The 26,148-nt window shown below is 42.4% G+C and overlaps 2 protein-coding genes across 4 annotated transcripts in view; one reads left to right on the top strand and one right to left on the bottom strand.

Moving 5' to 3' along the window:
* Positions 1 to 6,028: 6,028 nt before the first annotated feature.
* On the bottom strand, positions 6,029 to 19,488 carry LOC137375359 (receptor-transporting protein 3-like). 3 transcript variants are annotated; one of them, XM_068042418.1, is made up of 2 exons: positions 19,323 to 19,488; positions 6,029 to 8,039 (listed from the first exon to the last, which is right to left on the bottom strand). In XM_068042418.1, the coding sequence occupies exons 1-2, from the start codon at positions 19,373 to 19,375 to the stop codon at positions 7,697 to 7,699; spliced, it is 396 nt and encodes a 131-aa protein (XP_067898519.1). In that variant the 5' UTR covers positions 19,376 to 19,488; the 3' UTR covers positions 6,029 to 7,696. The 3 variants fall into 3 exon arrangements, with proteins under 3 accessions (XP_067898519.1, XP_067898520.1, XP_067898517.1); XM_068042419.1 differs by lacking the exon at positions 19,323 to 19,488 and adding an exon at positions 18,414 to 18,649; XM_068042416.1 differs by lacking the exon at positions 19,323 to 19,488 and adding an exon at positions 15,074 to 15,431.
* The window catches only part of LOC137375360 (receptor-transporting protein 3-like), a 25,895-nt gene continuing 18,972 nt past the window's right edge, over positions 19,226 to 26,148 (top strand). The window contains exons 1-2 of the mRNA XM_068042420.1: positions 19,226 to 19,295; positions 24,946 to 24,992. The gene's annotated coding sequence lies outside the window, so the exon portion shown is untranslated. The remainder of the gene's footprint in view (positions 19,296 to 24,945; positions 24,993 to 26,148) is intronic.

Raw genomic sequence — 26,148 nt, 5'->3', positions numbered from 1 at the left:
GGTTGAGCATTCGAGCCATATCCGCTCTGACTTGAACTTCATCGCCGATGCCATGGGCTCCTTGCAGCAAAGCCTAAGCAAGAGGGGGACAAGGAACCTAGAGCTCCCTACAGGTGCTCCTTCCCCTCATGGAGACAGGCAGGTGCCATCAGATGGAGGATGAGCGCCTGCCAGCTGCCCCAGGACCTTCCTCTCAGGAGAGCTCCAGGGTAAGCAGCATCTCGTACTTCCCCTGAGATTGGCCCCCTTACCACCAGCAGGCGACCACACAGGGGATACTGAAGCACCATTGCTGCAGATCCCCAATAGGATGGAGCCATCAAGGCCCCGTTCCTCCAGAGGACGCCCGCCATGGTCATCCACCGCAACAGAGCAGCGCACTGAGCAGACTGCCTCCGCCTCAGCTGCTAATGATGGGGTAGCACCTAGACGTAATGGAAGAAAATGTAAAAAGAAACAGTTTTGAGCACGAAGGTGACACTGGTGCTGTAAATATTGTGCACATCTTTATTTACTTTAATATTTGATGCACTCTTGCAAATCATATGCTTTGTTTCAGTTGAAAAGGAAAATGTTCATTGGAGGCCTATGGCAGGAACGCATTGATGCTTGCAAAGCATCTCAGAAAGTGTCCAGTGTCCATTTATCATTGTTATTTGAGCCTTCATTCTTCAATGATGGCTGCTTGTCGTTTGCAGATTTTTCACTTTTTTCTCTACCAACATGCCTTACATTTGTGGTTCTGCGGTCATATCCTTACTGTCCTTGCATTAGTGTGTTTTCGGTTCCATCGTAGCCGTGAGAAGATTTGATCTGCCAGTCACAGCAAAGTGCAGCAATGTTGTGGCTGAAATAAAAACAAGAAATGCTGGAATCACTCAGCAGGTCTGGCAGCATCTGTGGAAAGAGAAGCAGTGTTAACGTTTCGGGTCAGTGACCCTTCATCGGAACTGACAAATATTAGAAAAGTCACAGGTTATAAGCAAGTGAGGTGGGGGTGGGGCAAGAGATAACAAAGGAGGTCTAGATTGGACCAGGCCACATAGCTGACCTGCCTTTGTGTGCAGGTTAATGCCTTGATACAGGAAAATTTTTCCAATGGAGTCGCAGGTCACTTTTAATGAAGTTGATAGTATACAGGCTTTAAGGCACATCTCCACTGCATGTTCATGTGCTGTTGTCAGAAAAGCCCTTCCCTTTGCTTATAGCAATGGATAAGACCTCAGGAGTATGTGAACATATTAGAATGTTTTATTTTTTTTCTCCTCCCCATGTTCCTTTATGAAGTGCCTTGATATTGGCTGAAAAGTTCAAATATGAGGCTTTCCCTGATGTTCCTGGCATGTCTCGCCATGGCCTTTATATCGATAATGGCATCATTGTCATTGTTGTCCTCCTTCTCACCCTCTTCATAGTTATCCTCATCTGAGGACGACTGGTGTTCCTCCTGTTCCTCTGCCTGCAATATGTTGCCGCGTCTAATTGCCAGGTTGTGCAAGGCACAGCAGATAATGATTATTCTTGACACCCTCTGTGGTGCGTACTGAAAAGCCCCTCCAAACCAGTCAAAGCAGCAGAAGCACATTTTCAGCATACCAATGCTGTGTTCAATGATGGCTCTGGTGGATGTGTGAGCAGCATTGTAGTGCTCTTCAGCTGCACTTTGGGGATGATGTACTGGTGTTATCAACAATGTAGAAAGTGGGTAACCCTTGTCACACAGGATCCAGCTGTCTACTTCAGCTGGTTCCTCAAAAACTCCTGGCAACTGTGAGTTCTTCAAAATGTATGCGTCGTAACATCTCCCTGGGAAATGTGTGCAAACATACATGATACTTCTCATGTTCAGCCCTCTCATATGGTCGCAAACCAGTTGTACACTCAAAGAGTGGAAGCCTTTCCGATTCACAAATGCAGGTGGCTGGTCCCAGGGAGCCACATGAGTACAGTCGATCACCCCTTGCACTCTAGGGCACCCAGTGATGGCGCTGAAGGCCACAGACTTTGCAGCCTGGCTTCCTCATCTACAGGTAAATAGATGATATCATTAGCACGCTGAAATAGGGCATTGGTCGCCTCTTTGATACACCTATGGTTCTCAGACTATGATATGCCACATAGGTTGCCTGTTGATGACTGGTAGGCACCACTAGCAAAAGAATTGACAGCAGTCACCTTGGAGGCAACCGGCATGGGATTGCCACCAAAGCCAAGTGGCTGCAGGTCACGCTGCAGGATCCTACAAATTTCTGTGACCATTTCACGTGACATCCTTAGGCGTCTCTGGCATTGCCTCTCTGACATTTGAAGGTAATTTGTCCTTGTCCTGAGGATGCGATGATGTGCCAGCGCCCGTCTTCGATAAGGCCATTCCTGGATGCTATTATTCGGAGCATCCTCACCTTCCTGTTCTGCCTGTTGCTGGCATTTAGGCATCATGAATTGAGGGAAAAGAGCCCTCCTTAGTCTCTCCCTCTGCTCTTCTTCTCATGGTAGTAGACCAATTGGGTGAATGAGACCCATGTCACTGCAGCTTTGCAAATAATGAAATAAGCAGAGCATTCCAATTCAGCCCTCTGTTGCCAGCCAGCTAAACCATCGAGGCAATGAGCAGTTTGCTTACATGAGTCTTAAAACTGCCACCTTGTGGAAATCTCACCCACTATCATTTGTCCGATTCCACTTGCCTTGCAATCCTTGAGTGATCACATGGTTTGCATCATCGTTTGCGAAAATGATGCGTGTACAATTTAAGGCAAGATTCCCTAACTTCCAACCTCCTCCTGCAACCTTCCAGCCTGAACCCATCACCCATGACCCACCCAATGTAACCTTAAACTTTCCCTCTGTTATCATCGAACCTCCCCTACTACCTTGGATGGTGTCACAATCAATTTATTCATGCCATCCCTCCCCTACTCCCATTACCATTAACATTCCAACTCTGACCCTTGATCCTCCTCAAATCTACCTTAATGTTATTGCCGAGTCCCGTTCCCCTCCATATGATAATGTAGAATACCCAACCCTAAGTCTTGAACTTGCCCCCTACAGAATCATTTGCCACCACCGACTGTGACCATTCCCTCTGCCCACCAGTACCCTGAACTTACCCCACAGGTCCCCGACGTTGACAGCACTCATCCCTCCCTTTAGGCCCCTCATGACCATGTGTTGACAGTAATGCTCAAATCAACCCACTTAACCCTGCAGCTGCCCACATCTAGCTCCAGCAGCAATAACAACCACGACACACCCTGGATGCTCCCCTCCTCCCTCCCCTGCTCCTCCATGCACCCGGACAGCGCACCCTTTGTCCTCCCCTGTTCCTCCACGCACCCACCACCCCACCCTGTCGTCCCAAGTATCCTCCCCTTCTCCTGGATATGGGAAAGGTTCCAGTGGATTGGAAAAAAGCTAATGTAATACCCTTATTCAAAAAGGGAGGGAGGCAGAAAGTAGGAAACTATAGACCAGTTAGTTTAACATCGGTCATTGGGAAATTGTTAGAATATAGCCAAATTAGCAGATGAGACTAAAATAGGTGGGACAGTAAGTTGCAATAAAGAAATAAGAGATCTACAAATGGATATGGATAGATTAGATAAATGGGCCAAAATTTGGCAGATGGAGTTTAATGTGGATAAGTGTGAGGTTATCCATTTTGGTCAGAAGAATAGCAAAGCAAATTATTATGTAAATGGAGAGAAAATTCAGAGTGCTTTAGTGCAGAGGGATCTGGGTGTCCTCGTGCATGAATCGCAGAAAACTAGTATGCAAGTACAGCAGGTAATTAGGAAGGCAAATAGAATTTTGGCATTTATTGCCAAAGGAATAGAGTATAAAAGTTGGGAAGCGTTGCTGCAACTGTACAAGACATTAGTGAGACCACACCTGGAGTATTGCACACAGTTTTGGTCCCCTTACTTGAGAAAGTATGTAGTTGCATTTGAGGCAGTTCAGAGGAGGTTCACTAGATTGATTCCAGAGATGGGGGGGCTTGTCTTATGAAGAGAGATTGAACAGTTTAGAAGAATGAGAGGGGATCTAATTGAGGTATATAAGATGATTAAGGGATTGACAAAGTAGCCTCTTGTGGGGCAATCTAGAATGAGAGGTCATAGTTTTAGGATCAAGGGTAGCAGATTTCAAACAGAGATGAGGAGAAATTACTTCTCTCAAAGGGTTGTGAATCTGTGGAATTCACTACCCCAGAGTGCGGTGGATGCCGGGACATTGGGTAAATTCAAGGAGGAGATAGACAGATTTTTAATTAGAAATGAGTTGAAGGGTTATGGAGAACAGGCAGGAAAGTAGAGTTGAGGCCGAGATGAGACCAGCCATGATCGTATTGAATGGCGGAGCAGGCTGGAGGGGCTGCATTGCCTACTCCTGCTCCTAGTTCTTGTGTCCTTATGTTCTTATGTTCCTCCATGCACCCGATCACCCCACCCTGTCTTCCCTGAGTACCCTCCCCTGTTCCTCCATGTACACACACCCATGTCTTCGCCCCATCCCCTGAGAAGAATCACCTTTGCTGGTGCTGACCCTGCAGCCAAACAACCAAAGTTGGCGTTTGTTTTGATGATCAAGAAAGAAAAACACTGACCTCAGACTGAACTGCACAAAGCCAACTGTTGCACGTCACGTTGAAACAAACATGACCCGGGAATAGTACTCACTGTTCACTTAATCTGGCAGGTAGGACTTAATTGGAACTAAGTGAAGGGTAGTGAGTATACTTGGCATGTAAATGAATGCAAAGCTGCAATCCGCCACTGTGTGAGGGGAGCCCTGGAATGCCGCAAATATGCGTCGACTTAATTTCGGTAAAGAAAATCCCATCATCGGGAACACGAGAAAACACCTCCTGCCTAATTAAATCACCGCACACGCCCCACACATTCCGCTCTTGCAGGGCCCATAAAATTCCTCCTAAAGAGTCTGCAAAGGGATATAGATAGGTTAAGTGGGAAATAATTTGGCAGATGGAATATAATGTAGGAAAATGTGAGGTTGTCCACTTTGGTGGGAAGAATAGAAAAGCAGAATATTATGTAAATGGAGAGAGACTGCAGAATGATGCAGTACAGAGGGATCTGCGTGTCCTCATACATAATCACAAAAAGTTAGCATGCAGCTACAGCAAGTAATTAGGAAGGGAAATGGGATGTTGGCCTTTATTGCAAGGGGGATGGAGTATTCAAGTAGGGAAGTCTTGCTACAACTGTACAGGGTATTAGTGAGACCACACCTCGAGTACTGTGCACAGTTTTGTTCTCCTTATGTAAGGAGCGATATACTTGCATTGGAGGCAGTTCACTAGATTGATTCCTCGGATGAAGGGGTTGTCTTATGAGGAAAGGTTAAGCAGGTTGGGCCTATACTCACTGGAGTTTAGAAGAATGAGAGGTGATCTTATTGAAACATAGAAGATCCTGAGGGGAATAAAATATGAGCAAAATAAAAGCAAAGTTTTGTAGATGCTGGAAATCTGAAATAACAGCAGAAAGTGCTGGAAATACACAGCAGGTCTGGCAGCATCTGTGGAGGAAGAAACAGAGTTAACATTTCAGGTCTGTGACCTTTCATCAGAACTGGCAAAGGTTTGAGCAAGTGAAAGAGAGGAGAGGTGGAAGAAGAACAAAAGGGAAGAACTGTAATAGGGTGGAGGGCAGGAGAGATTAAATGACAAAGATGTCATGGAACAAAAGGCAAAGGGAGTAGTAATAACCATAGTAAAAGACAAAGAATTTGTCCAGAGAGAGATTAATAGCAGATTAATGAACAACTCTGTCCAAAAGCAAAAATATTGTTACGACCAGGTGCAAAAGGTGTCTGAGGGGTCTGTTACTATTTTCACCTGGTCCTATTGTAACAGGGCTTAATTTTAAACACATTGTGTTTTGAGCTCCCCTTTGTGAATCCATGTTCACAATTTTCCAATTATAAGGCAAAGAAATGAGCACAAACAGGCTTTCTGTGGTTTAAAGAAGGAAGATGAAATTTATTAAACCTTAAACTCTAATACGGTTAACGCCTACAGATATACAAAGCCCCCACGCTAGCATGCACATGCGATACACACATGCAAATAGGGACAGAAAAGAGCAGAAGAAAAGATAAGTAGAACAATTTGAGGCTATATCTTGTTGCTGTTTCTCGAGCTCGCTGTAGTCCTTGATTGAAGATATGGTCTTGCATTTCGTTGGGGCCCAGTATTCTTCGTAAAGTTTGTTCACGTGGGAGAATTTCCTCTCTTTCTGAGTTTACGGGTCTTCACAAGATTCAGTTCTGTGGGAAAGAATTGGAGGCAGGCAGACAGGAGAGGGTTCTGCTTCAGTTCCAGGAGCACAGCCTTCCCTCCATGAGCACATGGCTTTGTCTGAGTTCAAATCCTGTTTTCTCCAATTTAAAAAACTCCCAGTTCAAACCTCTGCAACAGCCAGTTAGTTATGTGACTAAACCTGGTCTGACCACTTCTGTGTATTGGGGAAGCAACTACTGGGTCTCCATTGTTTCAGCATTGTCTGGTACTATGCAAATGTCCTTGCAGTCAGGGCTTGCAATTTTTTAAGTTTTAATGTTCAGGTGGCGAAATAATGTGAGCCTCAGTCTTGGCAGGTGGGGTTTGCCTGACATTGGGATAGACAGATTTTTGGTCTCTCAGGGAATCAACGGATATGGTGAGCAGGATGGAAAGCGGAGTTGGAGTCTAAGATCAGCCATGATCATATTGAATAGCAGAGCAAGCTGGATGAGCCATATGGTCTACTCCTGCTCCTATTTCTTGCAGTCTTGTGTTCTCAGAGGCTCGTTAATCTTTGGAATTCTCTCCCCAAGATAGCAGTGGTGGCTGGGTCATTGAATATATTCAAGGCTACGTTAGACAGATCTTTGATCTACAAAGGAGTAAAGGGTTATGGAGTCAGCGAGGCAAGTGGAGTTAAGACCACAATCAAATCAGCCATGATTTTATTCAAGGGCGGAGCAGGCTCAGAGGGCTAAATGGACTACTCCTGCTCCTATTTATTATGTTCTTATGTAACATTTGTTTACAAGCAAAAATACATCCAAAATGATATTTTTAATTGATATGAAAGCCAAGCCTGACTTTGGCACCCTTTCTTCATCTGTCAACATTATTTTAAGTTGAATGAAGTGAACATTCATTTTAATAAAATTTTCTTCTAATAGCTGTTTCATATTATATAGATAATATACAATCCAATATTAGTAATATTGCATCTTTCATTGACATTTTAATGATATGAATCATAGAATCACATCGCACAGAAGGATGCCATTTGGCCCACCATGTCTGTGACAGCTCTTTGAAAGAGCTATCCAATGAATCCCACTCCCCTCCTCTTTCCCCATCACCCTGCAATCTTTTCCCATTCAAGCATTTATCCAATTGCCTTTTGAAAGTTTGAATCTGAAAATTTGAAGCAGTGCATTCCAAATCACAACAAGTCATATATATCAATATGCTACAACTTAGAATTGCATTAAAAGATAATCACAAAATAAAATTGAAGGTGCAGGCATGGAAATAATTATTGAAAACCAAAATTTTAAGCAATATTGCACTCTTTAAAACATATATTTTGTGATTCTGACAATATATTCTGCATCATAGAATTCATCAGGTTTCTGAAAGCCTTTGCATTAAATGCCAAGATCAGGCTCCTGGTCAGACAGCCTCACTGCACAATCCCAAGCTGCAAGCTTCACAATGACTCGTCTCGTGTGGACCCTGCAGGTTGTCATCACTTCTGAATGCAGCATGATCTTTTCCAATGTTTTCATTGTAACATCGTTGCCGTATCTTTGTCATTAACCGATCAAGGACTTGTTCGATATTTTCTTCACTGAAAACAGGTTTTACAAAGTTGACTTCTTCATCATGGTTTTCTCGGCACTGCTGTTTGAAGAATCGAACCTTCACCTCTCCTTTCCCATTCTGCAGTCTCATATTGAAAAGAATTCGAGCCTTTGCAGAAGCCCATTTATTGGAACAAGATGAACAATGAAATCTGAGAATAAAGAAATTGAAAAAAAAATCAGCTCTTCAATTCCTAATTGCTGCAAAATGAAGTTATTTGCACAAGGTTCTCATTCTTTTCAAAAATCAGCACACACATGGCCCTCAATCAAGGATGTGGCTGAGAAAAGTAGGTCTTTTACCACCATTAGAACTGATGCTATAGAACATATATTCCTCTGCTCACTTAATACCAGCAAAAATAAACATTGTCATGATTTACAAATGTTTTAGTAAGTCCTCAATTATGCTAAGGTTTGGTTCCACAATGCCTGTCACGCTCTGATACTTCATCCAAATAGCCATTCTCTAAACAGTGACTGCCAACAGACTGTTTCATCAGGCAGAACATATAATTGAGACCCAAGTCTGCTTCACCTGCATATTTTCCACTGTAAAATCACAAGATGGATTCAGATGAAGAAAATCACCAGCCCTTTTGATGGCATCATTCTGGAATATGAATCACACAGACTCCCTGTTTAGTTGCTGCTTAAGAGTTCCATGTTCTGGCCTCAACTACTCCAGATAGCACACTTTTTGTCAGTCTCTTGTGAGTGGGAGTGGGAACCCTGACTGATTTTTCAACTCTCTAACAACTGTGCTAGCACTTCAAAAGCAATGCATTAGCTGCTAAGTGCTTTGAGATACCCCGAGTATGTGATAATGTGCTTTGTAAGTGTGTGCTTTTTTTATATCAAAAATGAATTCTACACAAAGTGCAAATGGACGTCAAATGATTTATTCACTTAACAGTGCTTGCAAAGCTCTAAATTAGCATGTTTTTGCCTCCCTGGTGCTTCCTCTTGATGGTTGCTTATGGGGTTTCTGCCAAATATTACTTAATATAGTGCTCCTTCCAAGTGCCAACCCAATGAGAGAAACAAGTGAGGTGGGTGGCCACTCATTCTCAAGGTTTTGGGGCTGGCAGTGTACTTCTTTGCACAGGCTTCTACAACTGTTCACACCATATCCAAGGCTATACAGGCTGCTGCCCAAGACAGCTCCATTTCTGGTTCAGCATATGCCATTTGAGGGCAATGGCAAGGTAGCACAGATGTCCAATTGTTCTCGCATCTGTGTTTACTACTGCATGCTCCTACTGCTGTCTGTTCCCTCAACAGTCAGCAGACTACAGAGTTACACAGAGGTTTGTAAGATTTTTGTGTGTTTAGGTGCGACGTTGACTAGCTTTTGACCCACAAGGTAGAAACCCTGGCTTCTTAATCAAGATGGAGTTTATTAAGTACAGAAAGAATATGCAAGCAATACTTAACCAACAGCAGTAGTTATACAGCAGGATATTGAGTGTCCTTGGTCCTTGCCATCCGAGCTGCTGAGGTGTGCTGTTGACTGTAGGTTGGTTTCTTCTTGAATCGGTGCACCCTGAGTTGTCCCAGCACATTCATGGCCCCCTCCAAAGGTTCCTTCCTTCCATATTAGGTTATAGTCCAACTTAACCCTTTGATTGGTCAGGTATGACCTCACCTTCTACACATTGTCCCTTCTTGATTAATTTATAGTAATCAGATTATAGTAGATATGACCCTACCCTCTGTACATTGTCTCTGCAGACAGCTTGATGGCCGAAGTCATAGTTACACAATGGGGAATGTTTTCTGTCAATTCAAGTCTTGAATGGTCTCTGAATATCTTTATTTACATTATCATCCTTCATGAGGCCTACAAGTCTATCCCTTATTGTGACTGAGTCTATCTTATTGAAATGCAGAATGGGCATCCGGTCTCATAGTAACACTACTTCTGCTATAGTTGTTATAATAAACACCGTCTCCCACCATCTCCCCACTACAGCGTACCAGTATACATTTCACATTTAACAACATGATTCGAAACACAAAGTCCACAACTCAGTTCTAATCTCAGACATTGTATATATATACATAGCAACATTATTTGAAATTATTCTAATTTAAAATATAGCATCTCATGTGAGCTTTATCAGACCATAACTTATATTGATTCATCCAACAGATAAGACATGGCAGAGGTTAACCCTTTAGTTCCTACAGGTTGTTGAAGCCCCACGACATATTGTCCAGATAATTACCCAATGAGGTAAATTTGGCATTCTCCTAATTCAGGCAGAGCTCTCCTGTTTGCATATTTTAATGAGGCCAATGTGCATTTCAGACAGATGTTAGGGATGCCTAATATGCGCTTAAGCAATATGGCAGCGGCCATTTTCTGTGTGTACTTCTGGCACAAGATCTCCCACTACAAATTTAGCAAGTAGAATGTTGATTTTGTGTTCAATTACTCAACTACTCTGTCTCCATCTCTGGGGATAGACTGTCTATTAATATTCATTATAAGCCCACCAACTCCCACAGCTACTTCGACTACACTTCCTCACACCCTGCCTCCTGTAAGGACTCCATTCCATTCTCCCGATTTCTCCATCTCCGACGCATCTACTATGATGATGCAACCTTCCATAACAGCACTTCTGATATGTCTTCCTTTTTCCTCAACCGAAGATTCCCACCAACTACGGTTGACAGGGCCCTCAACCGTGTCCGACCCATTTCCCGCACTTCTGCCCTCACCCCTTCCCCTCCCTTCCAGAACCGTGACTGGGTTCTCCTTGTCCTCACTTTCCACCCACCAACCTAAACATCCAAAGGATCATCCTCCACCATTTCCACCACCTCCAGCATGATGCCACCACCAAACGCATCTTTCCCTCCCCCCCACTGTCAGCATTCCAAAAGGATCGTTCCCTCCACAACACCCTGGGTCCACTCCTCCATTACCCCCGACACCTCGTCTCCTTCCCGCGGCACTTTCCCATGCAATTGCAGGAGGTGTAATACCTGCCCTTTTACCTTCTCTCTCCTCACCATCCAAGGCCCCAAACACTCCTTCCAGGTGAAGCAGCGATTTACTTGTACTTCTTTCAATTTAGTATACTGTATTCACTGATAGCTATGTGGTGTCCTCTATATTGGGGAGACTAAACGCGGATTGGGTGACCACTTTGCAGAACACCTCCGCTCAATCCATAAGTATGACCCCAAGCTTCTGGTTGCTTGTCATTTCAATACACCCCCCTGCTCTCATGCCCACACGTCTGTTCTTGGCCTGCTGCAGTGTTCCAGTGAACATCAACGCAAGCTTGAGGAACAGAACCTCATTTTCCGATGAGCCTTCCAGACTGTACATTGAGTTCAATAATTTCAGAGCATGACTGGTCCCTTTTTTATGTAAGAAGTTCCATTCCCGTACCCCCTTACTACAGTTCTTGGACTTTAGGAATTACAAGAACAAAATTGCATATGACACAGGATTTGGTTTAACCATGAATTGTTGTTTTATTGAATCCAAAATCCCTAAAACAGACACCTCTATGGTTAGTTGAAACAGAAATAAAACACAACTGTCCTCAGTACAAAATCTCCTGCAGTAACTTAAAATTGACACCCCAATTCCCAGCTGAACCCTTTAGCGATTTGACCACTGTTCCCAGTTACCCAAAACAAAGTCACTACAACTTAGCTCAAACTTACAAATTTCAGGCAACAAACACTACGCTTTTGTCCCAAAACCCTCAGACCAAGATCACTATGATTTGACTGAACTACAAGTACGGACAAAACACTACGCTTTGTCCCAATCCCTCAGACCAAGATCACTACGATTTGGCTGAAAACAAATACAATCACCCACACGGCCGGTCAGTCCCGGTGTTGATGGCAGGTCCTGAGTCAAGATGACCAACTTTGACCCTTCTTCCAATTGCAGCCCCCACAGTACAAACCCCTTCAAGATTTGACTGAAAAACTTACAATCACCCACACGGCTGGTCATTACTAATGTTAATTGTAGGCATGGACCATAAGTACGAGCAAAACACTGCAGTGCCAAAATCTTTGATCTTGTCCTTTTTATGATGATCCTTATCAAAATATCATAAACACATCTCCTGAAGCCATCCTGCTGGATGGTCAGCACTTAGCACCTTTTAATCTCTTTCCTCTGTTATCTGCCTGGTCCAGACAGATTCATTTAGCGCTGATGTCATTTCCATGACTGAGAACAATGAACTCCACCAAGGTGAGGTAGCCCAGGATCCAGAGCTGATATACATGAAAAAGGTTTCTCTCCTGTCTTGACAGGAGTGAATGCTGTGAACTGGGGCCGGTTATTTGTAAAAATGACCTCCCCAATTACTTAACATGATGGCAGTTATCCTGTGTCACTGTTATGATAATTTCCCAAATTCCAGTCCTTTAACAGTATCATTCCTGTTGTGATGTTGCAATGTTTGAAATTGACCCTTCAGAATGCAGCCTGCCTCTGTGTGCTTTGTGTTGAGGTTTGGCTCTCATTCACAGTACTCTTGTTCATGGGGGTTGGGGTTCCTTCCCCATACTCCACAAAGTCCAGTTTTAAAATCCAGTTTGGTGGGGGGGGGGGGAATTCCGATCCTACATTTATTATTATTTTATTTTATTTTGTTTTATCATTTTTTTACCATGTGCCTGCTTTTGGCTAGGGCTGTTCATTATTCTGTCATTAACACTCTGTCTGCACTAATGCTTTGTCTTTCACCATACCATTAGAACACTCTGTTTGCCTTTGCCCCATGACCTCCTCGTCAGTTAATCTCTACGGCCCTCTGTCCTATCACACACCTTCCCTTTTGTTCTTTTTCCACCTCTACCCTTCACTTGCTTAAAACCTATTACATTGCTAACCTTTGCCAGTTCTGATGAAAGGTCACAGACATAAAGATGTTAACTCTGCTTCTCTCTCCACAGATGCTGCCAGACCAGCTGAGTATTTCCTGCACTTTCTGTTTATATTTTATAATGCTTAAGGTAGTTATCTGACCAAAACATTATTTGATCATAACTTCCTCTGCAACAATGGTTGTTGTTGTTGTTGCTGTTGTTATAACTTCCTCTGACTATTTTGGCTTGAGGGTTCAGCATTCTATTTGCTTTGTTGATTGTTTCTCTGCTGTGATTGGGCATGCTGACTATCAAGTATCATAGATCTCTTTCAATTTCATCTCAGCTATTTCAATGCCATTCTTAGAGTATGAGTGTTGCCTATTTCCCCCCCTATATTAAGCACTTTTGCACATGTCCATATTAAATTAAATTTGACACTGTTCTACCCAATTACACTTTTGTTCAACTCATTTTGTATTTCCTGAATGGCCTCCTCAGAATCAATCTTTACCCATTTGGATTGAATTTCTCAAGCCAAGTTAATGATGCAAATTGAAGAAATAAGAAGCAAATTAGTAACAATACTGACCTTGGGACACTCCACTCAGCCCTTCCCAACATCCCACTCTTTTCTACCCTTCAGTAAATGTCTTATCCTCTTCTGAATCCATCTTCACTGCTGTTTACTAGGTTATAAATAATACTCACTTTTATTCCCAATACTCAATTCCCTTGTGTTACAAGGTATTGTAGTAACTTTGCCAAACTTCCTGGGGATGGAAAGCCATTTTGAGTGATTACTCTTCTCATCAGGGGCAATACACTGACCTTTTCCGTGACCTCATCCCATACATACCTTGCTGCAGCCTTCTGAGGAAGTTGCCTATCAGATCCAAATATGACAATTCTCCTTTGCTGTGCTGCCAGCAGGATTACCTTTAGGGCCCTCTCTGTCAAAGGAGCACTGTTTGCTCTGTGATGGCAACTTACACTACCTTCTTCCAAGTTTGGCAGCTCCAAGGTTGGCAGTTATACATTATGCAGTTTTCTGTTAATGCACCTCAATAGTTCTTTAAATCACTTGCTGTGTGAATGAATATCTTAATCCTCTGGCAACTATCTTCCCTACATACACCCATCTTAACAGGGGCACATGAATATTTAAGTGAACAGATCTTTCAAGATATCATGAACTCTATGAATTATGACTTGCATGTGTTTACCTATGATCCTTATCCACAGCAACATGATAGTAAAACTTTACCTTTAATAACTATCGATATATTATCAAAATAAATAAACAGTTGCTAAATATTGCAGCACAGTTCTTTGGTAATCCAGCACTTCATTATTATGAATTGAAGGATGAAAGTTATACTAGGATCTTTCCACAATGAGATTGGGAGAGACCAAGAAGTCAAGAGGAGAGTCACCTCGAGTCACTCTCACATATCAACTCGTAGCTGTTTCAGGGATGTAATCAGTATCTAAGGTAAATTAAATCAAAGAATCTATTTTCTATTTCTATCTTGCTACCTACTTACTGCTCTCTTACTCCTCCCTACAAATTTCAGTAGCTTTTTTAGCTAAATGCCCTCATCTCACGAATCCTGGCAACACATGCATGCATGTATACATTAGCATCAGGCACCTCCTTTTGTGATTTAGGGTCCATATATTTTATAATCCTTACCTTTCTATGTATGTACTGTGCCTGAAGTGCAACATTACACTTAAAGTGTTGTACAAATGATCTGACTTTGAATTCTGAAAATAACAAAGAACCCCCAAATGGGGATATGTTCAGTTAACATGGGCGGCACAGTGGCGCAGTGGTTAGCACCGCAGCCTCACAGCTCCAGGGACCCGGGTTCGATTCTTGGTACTGCCTGTGCGGAGTTTGCAAGTTCTCCCTGTGTCTGCGTGGGTTTCCTCCGGGGGCTCCGGTTTCCTCCCACATGCCAAAGACTTGCAGGTTGATAGGTAAATTGGCCATTATAAATTGCCCCTAGTATAGGTAGGTGGTAGGGAAATATATAGGGACAGGTGGGGATGTGATAGGGAAATGGGATTAGTGTAGGATTAGTATAAATGGGTGGTTGATGGTCGGCACAGACTCGGTGGGCCGAAGGGCCTGTTTCAGTGCTGTATCTCTAAACTAAACTAAACACCACTCATTTCCTTAGAGAATATTGGTTGTTGGTATCCCCTTTAAAAAAATGAATTAACAATATCTTGTATATGTTAATCTGTTGTCCTGCCTCTATTGCACTCCAGGATAGAGGTGCAGGTTCTGATCTTGTTTTCTATTGCACATACAACTTACCTTGCAAATGAAGACGTCATGTACCATTTCCAGCCTGGCGGTGTTTTTTCTGGTAGTAAGTCATCAGCTTGTGTAATATTCCAGCAATTGGAACGTGCCAGGCCCAATAACTTCTTATCAAACAACTGAACCCAGCTTGTGTTCATTTTACTTATTTTTTATCTAAAAGCTCACTGAAACTATCAAAAGAAAATGTCCAAGAAATCTTCACCAAGCGTTCTTCAATTTTCAGTCTCTTCTGTTAGTTTTGTATCTCCTTTTGTACTATCCAAGTAAGGATGCATTTGCAGTAAGGAACACAATAATAATTAGAATCACCTTTAGGATCACTTTTCAATTATCTAGTCTGATATTGTGTAATAACAAATGCAGACTGAACCAAATGGGAGATTGAGGCTTTTAAATACTTGCGAGTCATTGAAACTAACCACGCCCTCAAGCAGCTAGAAGTGATAAACCAGTAAATTTTAAGTCATGTTTCAAGCAAACTGAAACCAATACCAGTCATACTCGGCTGCTGTTTTGGAAATGCATATGACAGGGAAGGCTGGATATTAATCTGGCATTACTTTGGTCTTTTTTATAATAGAATTCTCAATATTTTTATCACTGATTTTTTAAAAATTCTATGCATATATAATTTCTGTCTCATTAGGTCTTCCTGCAGAACAAAGCATCTCCAACCTAAAAGGGCAAACAGTGACCTGCTTCTGGACCTCTGCTTTAGGGTTAGTCACTAAGAGATATGTGAGAGTCGGCCAGGATTGGTGGAGGGGATGGTGGGAAGTGGTGAAGTTAAAATTTTATGAGCTTTGGAATGCGGTGGGAAAGGTCAGGTACATAAGGTAACTTTTTTTTGGGGGGGAGAGGGCAAGGAATGAACTATATGGTTATTGGTGGGGTGGGACAGGGGCTGTAACCTTTTATTTAATTTTTAAAAATAAATTTTAATGCAATTTCTCGGTTATGTATGGCTCGAAGCCCTTTGAAAATGGCGTCGACTCCTGTGCAGTGGCGCCTGACGCTGTTACAGGGGATGGAACACCTGACCCTCCACGTCATTGGGGGCGGGCGGTCTGACCGAGCCATTTAAATGAGCTGCCGTGTTTAATATCATGGTGGCTCTGAGATGAGGGGTCTGTGCGTGCAGACCGCTATAGTTTTGTGACAGATTATGTCATTAGTTACGGACAGGTGAGAGATGACAGGGATGGTTCCCCCTTTCTCACCTCTCGACTTGACCGAAGACAGCATGTTTTTAAGGACAAAAGTTTTTTTTTAACCCCTGAGTGCTTTAATTGTCAAGAAGAGACAAATGACAGGTGTTCTTGTAAGTTTAAAGAACGACAAATGTATATTATACAATATCCGAAATATACACAACAGCACCCATTCTCACACTCATGCAGATACACATACACTCAAGAAAAAATGGAGATGATAAAGATAACATGCATCACATCTGATGATTTTAAAGAGTTCTCTGGGTGAAGTCTTGAAACGATGCAGGCCTGTAATCTTTTCCCTTGTTCACCAAAAAAAGACTTGGGAGGTTCAGGAGAATGGGCGCACTGTTGCAGACTGCTCTTGTTATATTCCAGCAAAAGGTTCAATGGCAAAGTCCTGGTACGATTTCTCAGGTAGGGAGTTCAAGGCCAACTCCAGTCGCTGCCTACATATTGTTCAAAACTGCTAATCTTAGGCAGGGTCCTTTCTCTACAATGGCATAGATGGATCTCTTTTGTCTGCCCAGAATATACCTTTATTAAAGCTCCTTATCAGAAACCTAGTTTCTGTCTTGTGGCCATAGTTTCTCTTTCCACTGGCCTCATAAATGGTTTCTGATGGTGAGGCCATTATTAGACTATGGAGTCCAGGTGTCATTCATCCTCCTCTCACCTTGATAAAGTAGGGTTTTTCACACCCATTTTTTGTAATTTGAGTTTGGAGTCCAAAAATCTATGACAGTATTGTTAACCCAATCAGTTGGAGAGAAGCAGCCATTACCACAAAAAGAGTCATTTGCATTTTAATGATTTCTCAGAGATGTGTCCAGAAAGGTCATTTGCATTTTAAGGAATTCTTTAAGACGTTTCCAGACATGAAAATTATTTCAGGATTCTTGTAGTTTTATGTGTATTGGCAGGAAAGAAAAAGTCACCTGACTACTTACTCCATTTTGTTTCACAAGAAAACTGTCCATTTCGGCTTTTGTTCATAAGTACATTTAATGGTTCATAGGTCTGGATTGTGTGGGCATGACACATTGCATCATGTGATTGAGAGGTAAACAAAAGCTTGCTAAACATGTTCCTATATTGGAAGATCACCAAATGATTTTTTTTATCTGAAGAGTAAAAAATGGGTTCAAGATAGCAGATGCAGTTTTGAAATGTGAAAGGATGACAAATATGTGGAGAAGAAAAATTTATTCAAAATTGATAGAGTTGTTTCCAAAAATGAACCTTTTCTTCAACATTTTTATGTTGTGATATTACATTGACCCTTTAAAACAGTCTATTAATATCCCAACTATGTTGTTTTAGGCTTACTTATGGATGAGGAAATAGAAACTGAAAGTGAAGTGAAATGCTAGGTAAACTGCAGTTATCTGTTTTTAGGCAAATAGAAATGAAAGATCACCCAGACAAGCGAGGGTGGGAGGGAAAGGGAGATGAGGCTGATGAATATCTGGGGGAGAAGGCGGAGACCTGGTGCAGCAATGGGATATAAAAGCTACTGTTGCTTCGGCTGCTTCTTCTTAAAGGGGCGATGATAACACCAGAGAAAGATGGCAATCTGGGTGACAAGGATGGTGGCTGCATCAGAGTGTAACTTGCTTTGAATACACACTGAAATTACACCGTAAACTGCGTGGAATTTAGAGGCAAAATGAAAGAACAGGTTAAAAGCGAGATCGCAGTCCTTTCCACTTCCACCAGCATTGTGTTCTAAGACATCCTGCACCCACACCCCCACCACCCAAAATGTTACACCATCTCCCCTTCATCCAGACACTAATAGACTGACCCCACATCAACAGCAACACCTGTTGCAGTGTCTTCAGTTACTGAAGGCAATTTTGAGACCGAAGGGCTGCAGAGTGCACAGATGAAAGGCTGGATTTTGTTCTCCCAGAGGCATCGGGATCTGTGGCGGGTGTGGGGGGGGGGGGGGGGGGTACCTGAAGATGTCTCCGGGAGAAGGCCGCCATGCACCCTGACCCTGTGCCGATATAACCGGCAGCGGCGAGGCCTCGTGGCAGCCCCCTACCACTCGGTGATGGGACCCCCACTTGAATATTTAAATAAATTAAAATGAATGAATAAATGATACTTACCCTGCCGCCTGATGTCCCTTTGCGATCTTCGGGTCACTGGCCGGCACTCCCATGCCTTCAGATCCCCGTCTAGGGGAACGAGGCACCAGCCTGGTGGGGAGGGGGAGGAGGTAAGTTTCTCAGTGTGGGAGAGGGGAGAATGGAGTCAAAGTATCATCATGGGTGTAGGGGATAGTGGGAAGGTTTGGAGTTTAAAGTTTATGCAGTTTGTGGGGGGAAAGGGCAGATGGACAAGGTGAGTGTTTTGAGGGGGGAGGGCAAATAATTAATTTGCTATTGGGGGTTGGGAGAGGGGCAGAATAAATGTCTTTATTTATTTTTATTAACTCTCCATGTGATTTGGGGGGGCAGCCCGCCCCAGCTATTTAAATGAGCCGCCACACAGAAGATAGTGGCGGCTCCTCGACATGCGGGCCCGCATGGGCGGGCCGACATCGGCAGCAGGCAAGAAGATTCAGCCCAAAAGACGTGATATGATCGGGAATTTGAACCCAACCCATTTTACACACAAAGAAATCGAGGGAAAGTAAAATTGGGCAGGGTGTAAAATGGGAAGTAGGTGATTAGGTCAAGATTGCTCCCATTTTTACTGAGGTTTGCGCTGCCAACTCTAATTAAATCCATGCAATCTTTCAGGGTTGCTTTGGAGAGAGAGTCATAAAAGTGAACTGAGAGAGTTGAGTCTATCGTCATGTGATTTCTTGGAAATGACACAAAGTGAAACTTAGCCTTACATTGACGAACTCCACCTTCGTGAATACATATCAAAAACAGAACAACTCTGCTCCAGAACAAAGCAGTTAAATTCATTCTATAGAAAAGAGAATTTTCTTCCTGATCAAGTTGTTTCTGTTTGCTGGAGGAACTTATTGCCAAAGAAAGGTAAAGGTTTTTTCATTATAAATGTACCTTTTTTGATGATCTGTCATTCTTCTGTCTCTTTGAAGCCTAAACAGCAACATTTACTGTGATATGTCCAGGATGTTATTCAGTTGTGTGGGAAATTTATTTTATTTAGAGATACAGCACTGAAACAGGCCCTTTGGCCTACCGAGTCTGTAATGGCTGAGGATGATCCATTGAATACGGAAGCTGGTGGGGTGTAAATCGAGGACAAGGGGAACCACCCTTGTCAGCAGGTTTGATGACAATGTTAGGCTTGGACCTGAGAGAACAGAGTGCAGCACGTTCAGAGGGAGTTAGAGGCCATAGGGAGGGGTTCAGAAGTAAGGAAAATACTGGAGACGGGTATAAGGGTCCGCTGAGTGGTGGGATATAAGTATCATGAAGTCCAGTTTGACAGAGTCCTACTTTGAGATGTTGTGAATTTGGTGAGTGTGGGATTTCGGCGCAGTGAGGGAAGAGGTGCTCGCTCGTCTTTTAGAGAACAAGGAATGGTCCGAGAGTGGGAGCAGGACACAGCAAGACCTGATAGCTGAAGTCCAGAAGCATTAATTAGGAACTAGGTAGGTGATTGGTTGGTGAGTTTCAAGGTTTCTTTTATTTTCTCTAAACTGGGGCAGTAGTTTGAACTAGTACTGGGGAGATATAAGTACTATATTAAATTTATAGTTTAGCTCGTTAAACTACTTAATATAGCTATAAATTATCACTGAGTGATATTTCTAAACTTGAAACCCTAATTAGTTAAACAAAATACAATAAAGATGGCAGGGTAGGTGATGTGTTGCAGCTGTAGCACATGGAAGCTGGTGGACCCCATTGTGATCCACAGCAACCACATCTGCAGTAAGTGTCTGCAACTTGAGGAACTTTGGCTCAGAGTTGATGAGCTGGAGTCTGAGCTGCAGACACTGTGATGTATCAGGAAGGGAAAAAGTTACCTGGACACTTTGTTCCAGAAGGCAGTCACACCCCATAGGTTAGGTACTTCAGATTTAGTCCATTTTCAGTTTCAGGAGGGTGAACCGACGAGTGAGGCCGTGTTGTGCCTAACACGCACTCTACTCTTAAAGAATCCACGGAATCCGATTAGTGAAAGGTATCTCAATATTTTATTCACACACTAATTCGTCAAAGTACAAGCTCTCACTACTTGTACAGTATCAAAACTCATCAAAATACAAGCACTCACTACTTGTACAGTATACTACCCGTCAAGACACGAGGTGATCAGTCTCAGACTTGCGGCTGCTCTTCTGTTCTCTGAGCCCCTGGCTCAGGGTATCTTCTCGAGTGTTCTTCCCCGGGGTTCTCGTACCTTCCTCAGTTTCAGTCAGGGGTTAAATCTTGTTTCTAAGACCCGCCCCTCTTACTTACTCATAGGGGTCTGGTATAATGACATAATGATAATTCCTTATTTGACTCAGTGAGAACCTGTTCAAAACTGTACAGTTTCCCATTGTCTATTATGAGTTTAATCATATCTGGTGTCCATGACGACTCCTAGTTTCTGGGATCCTCCTCAATACCTTTTCTATAATCATACCTACAATTCCTCGGCTATCTGTGTGCTGTGCCCCTTTGTACTCATCCTGCTTCAACACACTGATCATTGTTGTGTTACTGGCCCCTTTGTTTTAATTAAGTTCTTATGTGTTTTTGCTATATGTGTTTTTACTGGGTCTACAGTCCCCCCTTTGATCCTGCAGGGCTATGCCCAAGGGATCACACTCTCATGTCTCTTAGGTAGTACACTTGTGCTATTACAATTTCATTTTCAAAGCAAAAGCATAAGCAGTGTAATATTGAAGAAAGCACAAGTTAAACATCACTATTACATAATCAATCAATTGTGCGAACATAATACAGTCGCAATTTCATTCTTAGAGCATGTTGATCATTCATTAATTCATTTTAAGTATATATGAATAGGTTATACAATTACCCTTGTGTGGCATAACTAATTGTCTATCTTTTATAGAGAAAGTTCGAACACCGATTGCCTTTAAGGTAGCTGTCCAACCTGTATTCATACATCCTCTCACATAGCCTAATTAATTTCTTAAGTTGCCAAATTAAGTATGTCACATATAACACCATGATACCCAAAACCACTATCAGGACATGGGAGATAGTTCTAAACCAGGGGTGTATCTGCACGTTTGACCCCCAGTTCCATAAGTCCTCCCACCAGGTAGAATCGTTTATCTCGTCAATCTCATCTTGTAGCATCTTCGACTGTTGTTCCAGATTTTAGTACACTATAGCAATGGCTTCTAGCTGCTGTCTCTCTTTACCCAAGCGTGCGGACAATGGCTGAATAGTATATTCATATTCCCGGAGGTAAGTTGTCAAACCCTCCTTAATACTTTCTGTCACAGGTTTCGTTTCTGTCTTTTGTTTATGTATGTCTATCAACTCCATCTTCCCTACTCGGGTTGGTATTTGTGGGTTGAAACAAAACGTACTGTTGCTCACCGGACAAGTCCACTTATGTCCATACTGGTATTCCTTCGCTGTGGTGGTTAAACAATATCTCCCCTTTCCCATGCCTTTCCTAGGCCACATGGGTTAGCCCTGACAATGCTTTCCTAGTCTCCATGGTGCAATTTACAGTGGCATTAAATCTACATTTTGATTCTGCCGTTTTATATATAGGATGAGGACATATGACCACCTGGTTTTCCAGACTACACTCAGACAATGTTGTTCCAACTACCTCTTTTCCAATTTCCATAACGTAGGGTAAAATATCATAGTATTTTATGTAATCCTTTCTCCTTATCACCCCTATATTTTCTACTTCATATAATTGTATCCCTATCTTATCTCTCAGAATTATAGTATTCCCAACACTACTCCAATACTCATAGATCTTGTAGTTACACATTCCTGACCCTTTCCATAACTTAAGTTTTCTGAGTTGGCACTTGGTCATTTTACCATTTGTGTGACTAGCTAAGTCCTTCAACTGGGTGTCATTTATCCAAACTGGCACCTGTCCCTCATCAATTTGCCTCAAATTTTCCTTTGTTTGTTCTAACATTCATGAACCTTATGTACTACAAACACTTTCATTATTTGAAATGTCGTGGACCTCCTTTATCTTTTCTATTATATCATTAATAGCATGAGCATGACCTTCCAATACACTCACCAGTCCTGTCACTGTGTTCGTCAAATCCTGTCCTACTTTAGATACACCACTCTGTCCCTTTTGTTCCTTTTTCAAAATATCCTTTACTAGCTGACAAAGAGTTCTAACCTTCTGGTCCACATTTTCCAAATCTATAGTATTGACAATTGAAGTTCGTGTATTAAAGACAGTGGCTGTGTCATTCACTAAACTACGTTTATGCCTCTTTCCCTTTATTATTCCCTCATCACCAAATTCTTGTCTTAGCAATTGCTGCAGTAGTACCTTGTACAACTCTCGGGTCTTCACAGGGCACCAGTTAGGTAGCTGGATATCTGAGATATTCAATATTACTGGTACCGACTCATGCTGTATATTATATACAATTTTATTCATTTTTATTATCGCAAGTCCATTTTCTGGTCCTGCAGTTAAGGCAGGACAAGAGAGACCAGTCACTTGTGGCTGCTGGGTCGTAACCTTACTCGTCGGTAATTCGGATGTGGGGTTAACCATGGAGGTTGGTGCTTCTTGTCCGTTTAATCTCACAACCTGGAATAGGAATTGTCCTTTTTATTTCTCCAAATACAATAGAGCCAATAGCCCCTGTCGTTTTGTGGCTTCACACATATTGATCGGTTTCTACAGTCTTTATCATCACACTGCCATACAGGGAACTCGGTGGGGGGTCCCTGGTGGGTCCCTTTTGGGCATTCGACACGTACCCACTGTCTGATAGTAACATTTACAAGAAAGACCCACCGCAATTCGTCCCTGAGTCTGGGACTTAGATCCTCCTGTGCATGTAATCCACATCCTGTCTGCCTAATCCCGTCCTCCCCTGTAGAGGAACGATCAACAAAAAATTTTGAGAGCTGGTTTGATTGCTGGCTCCTTCCCTTGTACACCCCCCAATGATTTGGACACAAAAGGTCCCTGGAGGGCCTTTGCTGTCAAAACCTGACACACCCAGTAGATTAAATTGTCCACTAAAATAAAAGCAAAATACTCCAGATGCTGGAAATCTGAAATAAAAACAAGAAATGCTGGAAATACTCAGCAGATTAAATTGTCCACCAGGCAATTTTTCAGGAGATCATATAGAAGGGCTGGCTTTAAGGCAAATCCATCAGTAAGGTTCCTGCGATACCCAACAAGGCCGAAAAATGATCTTAGAGCTTTCATATCTTGCGGTAGGGGTAGTTCGAGGATTGTTTGCATTGCTTTTACTCTGTCTCATGCTTTCCCTGTGTTATCACTATTCCCAAATAAGAAACCTTTTATTTCAATATCTGTGCCTTTTTAGGATTAACTGTCACTCTGACCTTCTGGAGGAAGGTGGAATGTCAACGGACTATTATGAAATCCCTGGGAGAGACACGTCCAGGTGAACTGTTGTCCCTGGACCGTAAACGTAAATTTATATTGACACTCTTGTGTCAGTGGTATGGACCAGGACCTATTGCTAATATCCAACACAGTAAATCACTTAGGCTGTTTTGTTTTTTATTTTCTAAAACTTTGATTGTCCTCTTAAATATCAGATAAGTTTCCCTTTGAGTGCTGTAAATAACCATTCATATCAATTAAATTGTGTTTATTGATTCCAATTTCTTATGCCCAGACTTGGTGGGGTTTTTTTACATTAATGACAGAAGTGCTTGCAAATAACTCTCCTTCGCAAGCACTTTGCCTCATTGATAAAGATGCTGTGACATTTGATGTCTGCAATTAAGTTCTTAAATTCTTAAAGCTGCTGGATCTCTTGCTGTGGCATCAGTTCTCATGTGGCCTTGGAACCTGCCGTCACCTGCTTAAAAAAACAGAAAGAATCCATTGTGGCTCAGCCCCTGAGCCCAATGGGTTAATTTGTTCAATTATATTTGTCAATTTAGAAATTTAAAATTTAATAATGTCCAATATGTATAAATTTTACTCTCAGCAATGCAAAAATTGTGTGGTGGATAAAATGGAAAAACAATAGCTGCAGCGGAGTTAATTTCTTTGTTTGTCTCCAAGGGGGCGCAGCAAAACATTCTCAGCTGCGTCACTTTACGTAACCTTTTTTTCTGATCGAAAAGAACTACACTCTATTTTAAACTTTTTTTTTCAATCCTTTTGGTATCCTTCGGGTTTGAAAACAACAAAATCATTCGTAACATTATCAACTTCAAAGGAAAGCATCTCCATCAGGAAAGACAGCATTTTAGATCAAACTGCAATTGTTTCCAAATTTTTAGCATCTTTTGGAAGAGGTTTCTAATGCCAGGATTTTTTTAAATAACAAAGATGATTCCAATTTCCAATTCACTGCAATAAGTATTTAAAAATCAAAACTGCCAATATTATATGAATGAGTCTTATGTCTGGAACTGAAGATTCCTCCAAACTTGACATAATAAACTTGAAAGTTCATTGTGGCCACAAATGAAATTTCCAGTTTTTCAACTTAACAGGTCAGTTAACCTTAATAGTATAAACTTTTCATTGCAGCAGCTTATTCGGGAGCAGAGAGTGCGAGTGAGTGAGCAGCTGGGAAGGTCAGTTTCAGCTTAAACTTAATTTCCTTTCGTTTTCAGCGGAGACCAGGGGGCTGCTGGGTAAGTAAAACCCTATATATTTTGGCCGTTTAAAATAACTTGCCTTTCATTGCAGCAGCTCATTCGGGAGCAGAGAGTGCGAGCGAGTGAGCAGCTGGGAAGGTCAGTTTCAGCTTAAACTTAATTTCCTTTTGTTTTCGGCGGAGACCAGGGGGCTGCTGGGTAAGTAAAACCCTATATATTTTGGCCGTTTAAAATAACTTGCCTTTCATTGCAGCAGCTTATTCGGGAGCAGAGAGTGCGAGCGAGTGAGCAGCTGGGAAGGTCAGTTTCAGCTTAAACTTAATTTCCTTTTGTTTTCGGTGGAGACCAGGGGGCTGCTGGGGAAGTAAAACCCTATATATCTGGGCCATTTAAAATAACTTGCCTTTCATTGCAGCAGCTTATTCGGGAGCAGAGAGTGCGAGCGAGTGAGCAGCTGGGAAGGTCAGTTTCAGCTTAAACTTAATTTCCTTTTGTTTTTGGCGGACCAGGGGGCTGCTGGGTAAGTAAAACCCTATATACTTGGGCCGTTGAAAATAACTTGCCTTTCATTGCAGCAGCTTATTCGGGAGCAGAGAGTGCGAGCGAGTGAGCAGCTGGGAAGGTCAGTTTCAGCTTAAACTTAATTTCCTTTTGTTTTTGGCGGACCAAGGGGCTGCTGGGTAAGTAAAACCCGATATATTTGGGCCGTTTCTGAACCCGAGACACTACACGGGTAGTGTCTCCCACCCGCCCTGCTCCTCTAAACAAAAAAAAAAGGACTCGGTGGTGTGTAGATAAGGTAAGGCTTTTTCTACTTTGTTTTTTATCGTGTGATTGGTAAAAACTTTTCGTTCCTTTTTCATTTATCTAAGTTTCAGACTAAGTTAAGCTTAAGATTAAAAATGGCAGGAGATCTCAGACCCGTGTTATGCTCCTCTTGCTCAATGTGGGAGCTCAGGGACACGGCTGATGTCCCTGACTCCTTCACGTGCAGGAAGTGTGTCCAGCTGCAGCTCTTGTTAGACCGCATGACGGCTCTGGAGCTGCGGATGGACTCACTTTGGAGCATCCACGATGCTGAGCAGGTAGTGGATAGCACGTTTAGCGAATTGATCACACCGCAGATTAGGAT

The sequence above is a fragment of the Heterodontus francisci genome, chromosome 11 (assembly GCF_036365525.1).
Source record: "Heterodontus francisci isolate sHetFra1 chromosome 11, sHetFra1.hap1, whole genome shotgun sequence".
Classification (NCBI taxonomy): Eukaryota; Metazoa; Chordata; class Chondrichthyes; order Heterodontiformes; family Heterodontidae; genus Heterodontus; species Heterodontus francisci.
The sequence above is the reverse complement of the archived record's forward strand: the minus strand, read 5'-3'. Positions and strand labels throughout refer to the sequence as shown.

Excerpts from the sequence above, each read along its gene's own strand:
- LOC137375359 (XM_068042416.1), bottom strand. The coding sequence starts at position 15,219 with ATGAACACAAGCTGGGTTCAGTTGTTTGATAAGAAGTTATTGGGCCTG. Across the intron at positions 8,040-15,073 it reads ATGACGTCTTCATTTGCAAG|ATTTCATTGTTCATCTTGTT; the intron begins GTAAGTTGTATG and ends CTTTATTCTCAG.